This window comes from Dendropsophus ebraccatus, chromosome 9 (genome assembly GCF_027789765.1).
Source record: "Dendropsophus ebraccatus isolate aDenEbr1 chromosome 9, aDenEbr1.pat, whole genome shotgun sequence".
NCBI lineage: Eukaryota > Metazoa > Chordata > Amphibia > Anura > Hylidae > Dendropsophus > Dendropsophus ebraccatus.
Genome location: NC_091462.1, coordinates 116,201,849 through 116,213,582, shown reverse-complemented (window position 1 = coordinate 116,213,582; position 11,734 = coordinate 116,201,849). Strand labels below are relative to the sequence as shown.

Here is an 11,734-nt window from a genome sequence, read left to right as displayed (position 1 = left end):
TAGTTTGAATTTGGGAACGGTCTTAGAACGCTCGGCATTTGTCTCCCCGCGGCTGGAGAAGTTGGATACCGCCCTAGGGAGTCCTGGAAGTCATGGATACTGATTTAGGACCAGTTTGGCAAGTCCCCGCAACACTACCAACAAGCGGATCCTTCTCTGCCCTAAATCTGCTGGGAGTGGCAGGAGGTGAGCCCACTGAATCCCGGCTGGGTCGACATGTTTCATATATGGGCAACTTTTATAACTGAACGTCATGAGTTTTAGGGAGACTCCAGATACCCCAAATCAGCCTTGGATTTTGCTGACTTGGTCAGTTCTGTGAATTTCTGCTAGATCCATTTCTACCTAATTATTAGGGGTGTAATATAACTTTTTAAGGGGTACTCCAGCAAAAATCTTTTTCTTTCAAATCAATTGGTTTCAGAAAGTTTATATAGATTTGTAATTTCTATTTAAAAAGCTCCAGTCTTCCTATACTTATCAGCTGCTGTATGTCCTGCAGGAAGTGGTGTATTTTCTACAGTCTTCCAGTACTTATCAGCTGCTGTATGTCCTGTAGGAAGTGGTGTATTCTCTCCAGTCTGAAACAGTGCTCTCTGCTGCCACCTCTGTCCATGTCAGGAACTGTCCAGAGTAGTAGCAAATACCCATAGGAAACCTTTCCTGCTCTGGACAGTTCCTGACATGAACAGAGGTGGCAGCAAAGAGCACTGTGTCAGACTGGAGAGAATACACCACTGCAGGACATACAGCAGCTGATAAGTACTGGAAGACTGGAGATTTATAAATAGAAGTAAATTACAAATCTATATAACGTTTTGAAACCAGTTGATTTGAATTTAAAAGATTTTTGCTGGACCACCCCTTTTAACAAAGCATTATAGAGCCCAGGGTCACTGTTCTCACCAACCTCTGCGAAATTCTTCTCCCGTTTCAGGATTACCAATCCTTCTCTTAGTAGATGATTATCATCAAGGGTTTTTTTTTTTTACCATTTGTAGCATTAGAAAAAACAAAAAACATTGCAATCTTAAAAGTGGATTTATCTGTATTTGAGGAAATGCACAAAATAACTGAGAAGAAATAATGTATCGGCATTGGAATGTAGCGGAGTACTGAGCGAGCGTGCTGAACACTGAGCTGCCTGGAGACGTTGGATGCCGCCCTAGGGCTGCCAGGAAGATGGATACAGTATATGGGCTATGGCTGCATCCATGTGTTCCACCACTCCCTGGGGCGGCATCCATCTTCTCCAGGCAGCGGGGGTCAGATGCCGAGGGCTCTGGTCCGTCATGCTCGCTCAACACTAGTAGCAAATCAATTCAGCGAATTTGTTCAGAATTTCCCCCAAACTTTTGATTTTTTTCAAAACCTTTAGGATTTAAATTATTACACGTCATGAGAAATGAGCAGCCGGGCTGCACGGACAATCCTTGCATCATTTCTGCAGCCCTGGAAACTGACAGCACATACATATATTTTAGGCCCCTATAGTAATAGTAATGTAGTCATGTAATTTGGCAATCTGCTCTCCAGCTGCTGCTGTAACTTCAGGGCCCATCTCCTCCACCTGTCAATCATTCTTGAGGAGGCGGGGCCTGAAGATACAGCTGCGATCAGATGCCTGATCACAAGGTGCACTGATGGTAAGTATAGATTGCTAGTGATCTGGAAACTGACAGCACAGATATATACATATCCCAGGACCTGTGCTGTTAGTTTCCCTCTATCCTTATTGGCCACTTGTTACCCTGTTATGTGCAGCCAAAAAGAAGGTACATTTTGAAGTGTGCTCTAAATATTTGATCAACTGAGGTTCAGGTGTTTTTCTTATGCTCAGCTGATCACTTTTAAGAAAAAGTTTAAGAAAATAGGTTTTATTAGGCAAAAAAGCCTCTTTCTGCACTCAAAAGACCACACACAAACACTTTTTTTTTCTGTTCATTATCAGCCAAAGCCGTCTTTGTTACAGAGATGCAAAGTGGGGACAGGTTTGCTGAGTCCATTATAACCTATGCAGTGGGGAGGGGCCGAGGGGGAAGATTGAGAAGACAAGCAGCTTTACAGTTTAGAAACTGTCTAGGCACATAAATCGCTGTGTTCACAGGTCATAAAGGTCAATGCTGGTCTGAGAACTTTGTGAGAGAAAATTGCAGGATGTTGTTCTGTGCAGGGCTGCCTTTTCTCCTCTCTGTGCTCACTCATCCCCCTCGGCCCCTCCCCCCTCCATAGACCATAATGGGCACAGAAATCCTGCTTCTGTCAGGGGTGGGAGGAAAACCGCTTTGTGAGTACAGAAGGGGTAATGACTCTCCTTGAGGAGAGCTCGTCATAAAGACGTGTGGAGACTTACAGACCATCGCTGCTTCACTAAGAATTCTGAGAAGAAAGGATATGCAAAATGGCTCTCACTCCTCTTGAGCAAAGAGATTTCCCTTCAAGTCAAATCTCACTTTATCAAGGCGTTTTAGAACATTGACTGGGGATTTTATGCCAAAGCAAACAATCTCTCCAAAAGGAAGATATACCCATCTGCAGACGGCTGTTGCCCCTCATCAGTGCAGAGAAGGGTGGTGGCCGGCTAGGGAGAGGTCTATGGACGTGGGTTGATGGGAAATCTTTCCTTTAGGAGAGATTGTTTGGCTTGGCAGGAAATCCCCAGTAAATGATCGAAGACTCCTATATAGGGTAAAGGGAAATCTTTTTGCTCAAAAGGTGTGAGAGCCATTTTGCATCCCCTCTCTTCCCTCAGTACAGAAACTATAAGAGAGTTTCTTAAAATTGTTTGCACTATTGATACTTATAGATTTCTGAAAAGTGACATTTATATGACAGTTATGCTTAAAAAGAGGTTGGATACAGTCCTAGGAGAGCTCAGGGGGTCCCTGGTTTAATCTCTGCCATGGTGGCTGCCATTTTATTAAAGATCTTGAAAGGGGTTGGATATAATTCCAGGAGCTCCCATGTCATACTTGACTTTTCTGGGCAATCAGGGACTTCTGATTCTAAATTTAATCAGAATTAAATTACACCCCCCCCCCCCTTCATACCCTGACAATCTGCAGTCTTGCATATATTGAGCTTCCTCTAGGGTTACCAAGGTATCCTCAAACTCTGCATGTCATGTGACAAAGTCTGTGCGTGCTACCACAACCTGGCAACCCTGGAGCAAGCACAATACTTACATGACCAGAGAAGGAAGCACATGTTCTCTTTGTCCTATAATGCAGAGTGCCATCCGGAGGTCACAGGATCTACACCCGCCTCGTATGGGACTGTTCAGACAGTTGTTCCCATAAATCAGAACTGCCAGCATGCCTATTTCTCATGGGTAGAGATGAGCGAACCTGGAGCATGTTTGAGCCGATCCGAACCCGAACTTTCGGCATTTGATTAGCGGTGGCTGCTGAACTTAAAGGACAACTCCGGTGGGACCCCCAAAAAGAAACAAAAAACAGATACACACAGACACCATACTCACCATCCCTCCGGTGACGATCGCCACTCCATTCGCCCGCCGTCCGCCTCACCGTCACCTGCCTCCGCCGTCCAGCGATGTCTCTTGCTTCCGGGTCCATGAGAGAGAAAAGGCTGCCAGTGCGCTTGTGCACCGGCAGCCTTTCCATTGGCTGGAGCGCATCACATGGCTTCCAGCAAGCTCAGCCACTCAGGGCTGAGCAAGCTAGAAGCCATGTGATGCGCTCCAGCCAATGAAAAGGCTGCTGGTGCGCATGTGCACCAGCAGCCTTTTCTCTCCCATTCACTCTCAATGAAGACGCCGAAGAGGAAGAAGACCCGGACCGCCCCCCAGCTCTGACGTCACCCGTCACCAGATGCCGCCTGGGAGAAGAGGACCGTGACGACCGTAATAGGTAATGTATACATTCTTTAACTTCCCGGGTGGGGGGTCGGGAGTCGGAAAGTGGGGGAAGGGGGCCAGACCGGGTATTTAACCACATTACAAAGTTATATAACTTTGTAATGTGTGTTAAATAAGCCAAAAAAAATTTCGCCGGAGTTGTCCTTTAACTAAAGCCCTAAGGCTGTGTGGAAAACATGGATATAGTCATTGGCTGTATCCATGTTTTCCAGATTTATCCAAGTTCAGCAGCCACCAATAATCAAATGCCGAACGTTCGGGTTTGGATCGACCCGAACCCGGTTCGCTCATCTCTACTCATGTTTTTTTTTTTTTTGTAACATTTGAAGAACGCTGTTGTAGATGCTAAGTTGCTTGCATTAGAAAGATCCCTCCACCAAAGCGACTACTGAGGCTAGAGAACAGCGGGTCCCATGTACTGCAGCTGGAGAAGGAATAGATCCCGCCTGCTTTGTCTTGGATCTTGCGGGTGGAGATGTGGCGTCCACACTGGTGCGTTCACCTCATGTTGAAGGTGTCCTTTAGGCTTTGGAGTGCTTGTTCTTTGGTGATCAGAGACCATTCCTCGGGCAGCTCACCCGGCTTAGCATTATAATAATCTGAAAACTGTTTATTATACTTCATAAAGACAAATTTCCAGTAATCCGAGGCCCCAATGGTGGGGTCAGGCTGTATGCTCCAATCCGGGTAAAATTTGCGATATTCTTTGAAAAGACGAGGCTTCCATTCTGTGTCAGAGTTTAGGAAGGTTGTGTTACTCACCACATCGGTGGAACATATGGAATGGGACAGCACTTTAGATTCTATGGACCTGTACGTTCCTAACCCTTGGGGACGATGCACAGAGGCAAAGTGCTCTTTGTGACTGGCCGCTCCGGCCTCACACGGGACCTTACAGAATGGACATTGCTTTCCACATCCAAACACCTTCTTGAACAGCTCGTCTTGAGGCTTCACCAATGACTTGGAGAGGACATAGTCAACTGTGAAATGTTTGATTTCTGTAATTAGTTCTTTCTCCACCTCCCCAAGGAACGTTTCGATATCTGCTGTGAACTTGATGGGGCTTGCGTTATTCTGGAATGCAATGACCTTCATCTCGTTCTGTGCTATGACCAAGTCCTTCTTCAGCATGGCACAAAAGGTCTTTAAACACTGCGACACGCTAGCTGTTTCTGTCACTTTTGGGTGTTTGAGGACTTGTTTTATCTTTTTTGTGATGGAGACCAAGATATTTGATCTCAAGGACTCCAGAGAGGTGGACTCCTTGTATCTCTTAGTTATGTATTTTACTATCCAAGTCTTTACGAAAGTCTCATAATGATTGTTGTACTTTACGTATTGGGTGAAATCTGAGTTTTCTAAGAGCTCCTTGAGGAGGGTGTACTGGAAGAAGGTTCTGCTGCTGTACTGGATGGAGTCACCACTTGTTAATATGTCGTTAACAATTTCTCCCCCTAAGTTTTTATACATGTAGTCTGTTAGCGATGGCTTCAGGCAGACTTCACAGAACCGCTGAGCTCGGAGCAGAGATTCGTCCTTTTCTTGGTAAACATTTCTAAACATAGAGAAGTATTGAGGTTTCAGGTTATCCAGATAGAACCTCATGTTGTTCTCTTGGAAGAAAACATTGTGCTTGGTCTGGAACAAGGGGGCAGCTTGACCCAGGAGGTAAAGCTTCAGGTCTAGCTCGAAGAGTGGAGTGAGGTGGAGGCCTTTTATATCATTCTTGTTGAGTCTTTCATTTATGATGTTCAGCAGCTCTTGGCTGTATGTCTGGTGGTAATCCTTCATTGTGTTCACTTGCTCTGTTACATGAAGGCTGCACTGGTCTTTTAAGGAAGCCATGAGATCGCTCACCTTATTCCAGTATTTTGCAAGAGTAGTTTCTGGCATATTTTCATAGTAGCTGAGTTGAACATATTTCTTGTCCAGACTTAGACCATTCTGCCCATATCCATCCACACTTTGGATGTCATTGAGTTTCTCATTGATGTATCCAGCTTTGTGCCTCATGTCCTTCCTCAGTTGTTCTACCATCTCTCGGCTAACATTGTGTTTTTTCAAGCTGCTGAGTTGTAAACCTGAGACGGTCTCACTCCACATTTTTTCAAACTCAGACTCAAGTTCTTCATTACTCAGTTGACTTTTTATACTCTTGCAGGTGTCCAGCAGGCTGGTGGCCTTCTCTTCAATGATCTTCAAGTAGCTGCTCTGAACAAATTGTATCTGGTGCTTTCCTCTCTGTATGCGGATTGCTTCCTCACACTTCATTTCTAAATTATATTCAATTTCATTTCTGAGAGTCAACACACTTTTCATGAAGTCCTCCTTATACCTCTCTAACAGGTGCACATACTTGTTCCCACTCTCAAAATACTTCTCCATTTCTTCTAACATGCCTTTCTCTTCTTGCTGCAGTGCTTGTTGCATGTCGTCTTTAATCCCAGACCACGTTTCGGCCTCCAGTTCGGAAGCCGACTGGTTTGATATTTCATTCTCAGCCTCAATCATCCACCTGTACATTGCTTTACGGAATTTCCACTCTAGCTCTGAATATCTTACTGTGAGTTGGTTATAAGCCTCGGCCACAAGACTGTTCCTAAAGCTGAAGATGAAATTTTCATACTTTACGGCGTTCCACAAGCTTTTTATCCACTTTATGAAATCGGTTATCTTCTGGGAGCTTCTTGATCGTTGCTGCTTTCTCATAATTTCAAATAAGTGTCGTCTTAGTTCGAAGATATTCTCACTGTATCCTGTATTGACAGAAGCCATAGGAGGAACTCCGTGCCAAAGTCCAGGAACATACCAGCTGTGCTCCTCTGGTTCATAGTCCATGACGTCTGAGAATTTTTCAACATTTTTTTCTTCCATCCTTGATGCTACTTTTGTCATTTCATCTAATTGTTCTAGAAGTTTCTTCCTGTCTCTCATATTCTTGTCATGGGCGGACACATCACTCACGTTCTGGTGGACAAACTGACAATTGGGTTTCTTGCCAACTTCTTTCATTCTTAGAAATGCATGGACCACGATCTGCAAAATATCTTTCATTTCTGCTGTATTTTCCATAGCCATGTTGACTATGGTGATGTCACTCAACCCAACCACTAGTGTGGCCAATTCATTGTCATGTTCATAACCATCATCAAGTGAAGACAATTCCGGAGCTTTCAATCCTTCGGTGTCGATCACCAGAACAAATTCACAGCCAATATCATCCTGGAAGTTGTCTTTTACCTTAATTAGAGTCATGAAGGCTCCTCGTGTGCATCGTCCACTGGCCACTGGGAACTGTAGACCAAACATAGTGTTCAGGAGGGTGGACTTCCCAGTACTCTGCACTCCCAGCACAGTTATCACTCTCATCCCACATTGTCCTCCAGTCTTCCTATCCAGCTCAGTCAGGACATCTGTTATCCACTGTAAGGGAATGTTGGACACATCTCCATCAATCAGTTCCAATGGAGTGCCTTCCAAAAAAAGGTCGGCAGCTATTCCTGGGATTTGATATAATGAATTCTCGTACCCCATACAATTCTTTGCTGCAACACATTGAGCCTCGTAAATCTGTGCTACTTCTCTAATAAAATGTTCTACCCCCAATGAACTGTTTAATAGTATCTGGTCCAAGTCTTTTAACTTGTCGGCATTGGCACTCAAGTTATAGTAGTACTCCCTGTACTCTGTTTGTATAGAACTCATGTGTTTCCGAGAGATGGAGTCAAGGTAGAGCTTCATCCACCTCAAGAAGTAGCGTTTCTCACTATGGGTCAAGTCCATGATTGCGCTGAGGAACCTGACTATTCCCTGGGGGACACCAAGTTCTCTTTGTTGCTTTCTTAGTTCTGAACATTTCTTGGCCAGTTTTGTTTTGTAGTTCTCTGCATTCCCGCTGCCCAGTCCTTTCATCCTACAGATTTCCTTCTCAGTTTTGGCCAGCTGCCGCCATAGATCTCCTTGAAGCCTCATAGTTTCATTTTTATATTGAACAACATCCTTTATGTCTTTTGTAACTTCCAGAGCAAGTTTCCGAGTGTTCTGATGATCCTCTGAGCTCTCGTCCACAAGTATCCCAAGATCTTCCGCAATATGTGACATCTCCTCCAGAGTAAAATAGTAAGAAGAAGATTTGATCAGATCTGTAATAATTATCTGTATTTTTTTGACCAGTTCCGCATCGTTTACTGCACTGTTCTTTACCAAGATGTGTTTTCTGTTCATTTTTAGTGTTGGATACAACATCTTGACATATGTTTGGGTCTCCCCGCTTATACATCTAGATGATGGAGCGATGATAATGAAGTAGTTTGTGTTTGTTTCCTCTATGTTTGCTAACAAGTTGTACTGCTTCTCATCCATACTCTCAATGAAGATGAATACTGCTGTAGACACCCTGGTTAGCAAGCTAAACTGTTCCCAGTTGGACTCAAGGTCCCCTCGCAGGTTGGTCACTGCAATTGGATCTGGAAATATGTCCAGGTTTTCTTGGCCTCCAGGAAAGAACCAAGCAATCTCCACAAATCCATCAGATATTTCCCTTAAAATATTTGCACCGTCCATATTCTGATGGACAAAGAAATCGTGATGTCGTTGAGACGAACTTAGAACACAGTTTAGAATTCTCGACTTGGACAAATTGCTTTTTCCGAGCCTGACGAAAGAGAAGACTGGCATGGGAATGTTCACCAGGTTGTCTTCTCGGCATCCTTTGCTGTTCACCATGGAGTGAGGTCTCCATCGCTTCACAATATCCCTCATTACCCACAACATGAAGGTGCTGTCCGGGCCATCCACGGCTGGGAGAAGCAGAGGGAGGGCAAACTGACACATGGACATTTTGGTCACAATCTCTTGCTGCAAGAAGCTGTCGGAGCAATGAAGGAGAACACACAGGATGTCCAGGGGGTGGACAGAGCTTGGATTTTCCATCTCATCATCTATAAAATCCATATCCTCCTCCTGCTGTGAGCTTAGTTTTGTATTCCGAGATTGGTCAAATCTTTTGTTCCTTGCGCTGCTGTTTAGCGTCATGAGGTTCTGTAGGAAGCACCAAGGAACCTCTTCCATCCTCTGTGGTACAATCCTCTTTAGATCTTCTTGTCCGATCTTCAAGACGTCAGTGAGACTGAGCTTTGAAAATATGAAGCTTTCCATGTTTAGTTCCTTCAACTTTTTATCAAATGGCTTTGTGTTTGCTGTGGATAGAAAGAAAGAATTTAGTTATGTGTCATATAGTAATATACAAAGAGCCAGTGTACACATTCAGTACCTATAGCTATGATGCCAGGAAGTGACGTCCATTACATCTTCTGTTAGGGTTTTTCCCCTTTATCCTGCAATACAGAAGTCTATGGGGACCCCATTATAGCCCAAGGGCGGGATGAATCCTTTTACCGAGGATATAGGACTTTAACACTGATGCCGGATGAAGGAAATAATTTTTCTGCTATTTGTCACCTTATACTTACTGTCGCATGTAAATCCGGGCAGGTACGGCATCAGTATAATGTTAGAGATCATCTCCTCCAGGCTCTGGTCAGGCTTCTTATGGTCGGGGGCCCAGGCCTGTATAACCGCTGTTAGTGGACTGTCTTCATTTGGGGGATTGTTTTCCTTTTCTGCTTCTTCTGGCTCTAGGAACAGGCCACCGAAATAGGCGTCCTCCCCATCGAGATCCATGGCGCTTGTGAATAGTCCGTCAGCCTGAGAACAATAGACAATCATATGTATGAGTTATTATCAGACATCTTAGTGCACAGGCCCTGCTACTGTAACATTACAGAATACAGACTGCTGTATGGTTAATCTTGTGGGATATGGCTGATCGGGATGTATATACATTACACTGTATGTTGATCCTTGTGGGTCCTTGAGATGTATATATGTGGAGAAGTGGGGGGCTCTCCCTTGTTGGGGTAGGTTTGGCGGTGTTGTGGCTGCTCTTTGGGTTTAGGGGCACTTGGGCACTTGTCACGGTAGCCTAGAGTGGTGCTGGCACTCACCCCCGGTCAGACAGGCTCCACTTCCACAGGTTTGGATAACCCAAATGTAACCTGGTGTGTAGGTGCAGAATGGAAGAGTTCCATAGCTTAACCAGAATAACGTCCGTTTACTTGGTTTCTTCAGTGCAATACACAAAAATGAAACTTCAATAACTGCAGGTGCAGGCAAGAGGTAGAAGAGAAGAATATTAAAAAGAAGATTCTCGTACTCACATATAGATCTGTAGCTTGATCTGACCGCCTTATGGCCTACAGTGTCGGGGTACCCGTCCTGTGAGGGTAGTACGAGGTCCCAGGTCCCTGCGCTGGATGAAGCAGACTTTCTGAAACCTCTCAGAACAGCCATGCACTATGCAGTAGAATATGTAGGCTAAGTACAGGGTCAGTGCCTAACTGGATACGTGTCACCACCTTTTACCGTGTTGAGAGTATCCCTGACTTGGACAAGGTGATCCTTAGAGGACGTCCTTTCCTCCTGAGGGGTCTAGCACTGCATGCTAAGGGTGGTTACTTGCATAGAACACTCTGGGGGACATGTATCAAGCGGCGAATTGTGTATTTTCGGCGGAAAGTGCCCATTTGTGAATGATTTTATTTGCAAATGGCTGATTTGCGAATAAAATATTCGCAAATAGGCACTTTCCGCCGGGTATGCCAGGGGGGGGGGGGGGCGGGCGTAACGGGCTGCGCGGACTCAGAGTCCGTGAGATTCATCATTGTTTTCGCCCTAAGATACACAGAAAACCTACGCGACCTAAGGGCTGCCGTGCGTACCGGCGCGCATGGGATTTATGTAGAGGCAGTCCACCTCTACATAAATCTCCGTAGTGCTGGAGCTGCGGGAACATTTTCAAGTCCGGCGCAGAAAACGTTGCGCTTAACAAATGTCCCACTCTGTGTCTCTGTCTCTTTGGCTGGACTGACTAGAGAGGGCCCTGCCACCAGGAACTAGCTCCTACTTATAGGGTTCCCTTAGTCAGCTTGTGATTGGTGGGGCTGTGTGGTGTAAAAGAAAGAGAGAAGAAGATAGCATAGAAATAGACTAAAAACAGGCCTGCAGCTGTGATAGGAGGAAAACAAACATGGGACATAAACAGTTAATCCAGTAATTCCTTCAGCTATGCATAAAACAAGGCATACACAAACACAGCAGTGACACCTAGTGGGGGAAACACAGAATACACCTGGCTATATCCCACTGTGGGAACGAGTTACTTTACCCAGGTGCAATAAAAAGTTAGTGGCACACCTGTGCTGGGACACTACATATACATTACACTGTATGGTGAGCGGGATGTATATACATTGCACTGTATGGTGATGGGGATGTATATACATTACACTGTATGGTGAGCGGGATGTATATACATTACACTGTATGGTGAGTATTGTGAGTTATGGCTGATGGTCATGAATATACATTACACTGTATGGTGAGCGGGATGTATATACATTACACTGTATGGTGAGCGGGATGTATATACATTACACTGTATGGTGAGCGGGATGTATATACATTACACTGTATGGTGAGCGGGATGTATATACATTACACTGTATGGTGAGGGGGATGTATATACATTGCACTGTATGGTGAGCGGGATGTATATACATTACACTGTATGGTGAGGGGGATGTATATACATTACACTGTATGGTGAGCTGGATGTATATACATTGCACTGTATGGTGAGCGGGATGTATATACATTACACTGTATGGTGAGGGGGATGTATATACATTGCACTGTATGGTGAGCGGGATGTATATACATTGCAGTCACTCGTGGCCTCTAGGTGGTTACACAGTAAGAGGAGGGGGAGGAGTCTGATTGTTACCATGACAA

At 44.8% G+C, this 11,734-nt stretch overlaps 1 protein-coding gene across 1 annotated transcript; it reads right to left on the bottom strand.

Moving 5' to 3' along the window:
- Positions 1-4,268: 4,268 nt before the first annotated feature.
- LOC138800570 (up-regulator of cell proliferation-like) lies at positions 4,269-9,578 on the bottom strand. The gene is made up of 2 exons (XM_069982339.1): positions 9,355-9,578; positions 4,269-9,081 (listed from the first exon to the last, which is right to left on the bottom strand). Exons 1-2 carry the CDS (start codon positions 9,563-9,565, stop codon positions 4,379-4,381), a joined length of 4,914 nt encoding a protein of 1,637 aa, XP_069838440.1. The 5' UTR covers positions 9,566-9,578; the 3' UTR covers positions 4,269-4,378.
- Positions 9,579-11,734: the final 2,156 nt, after the last annotated feature.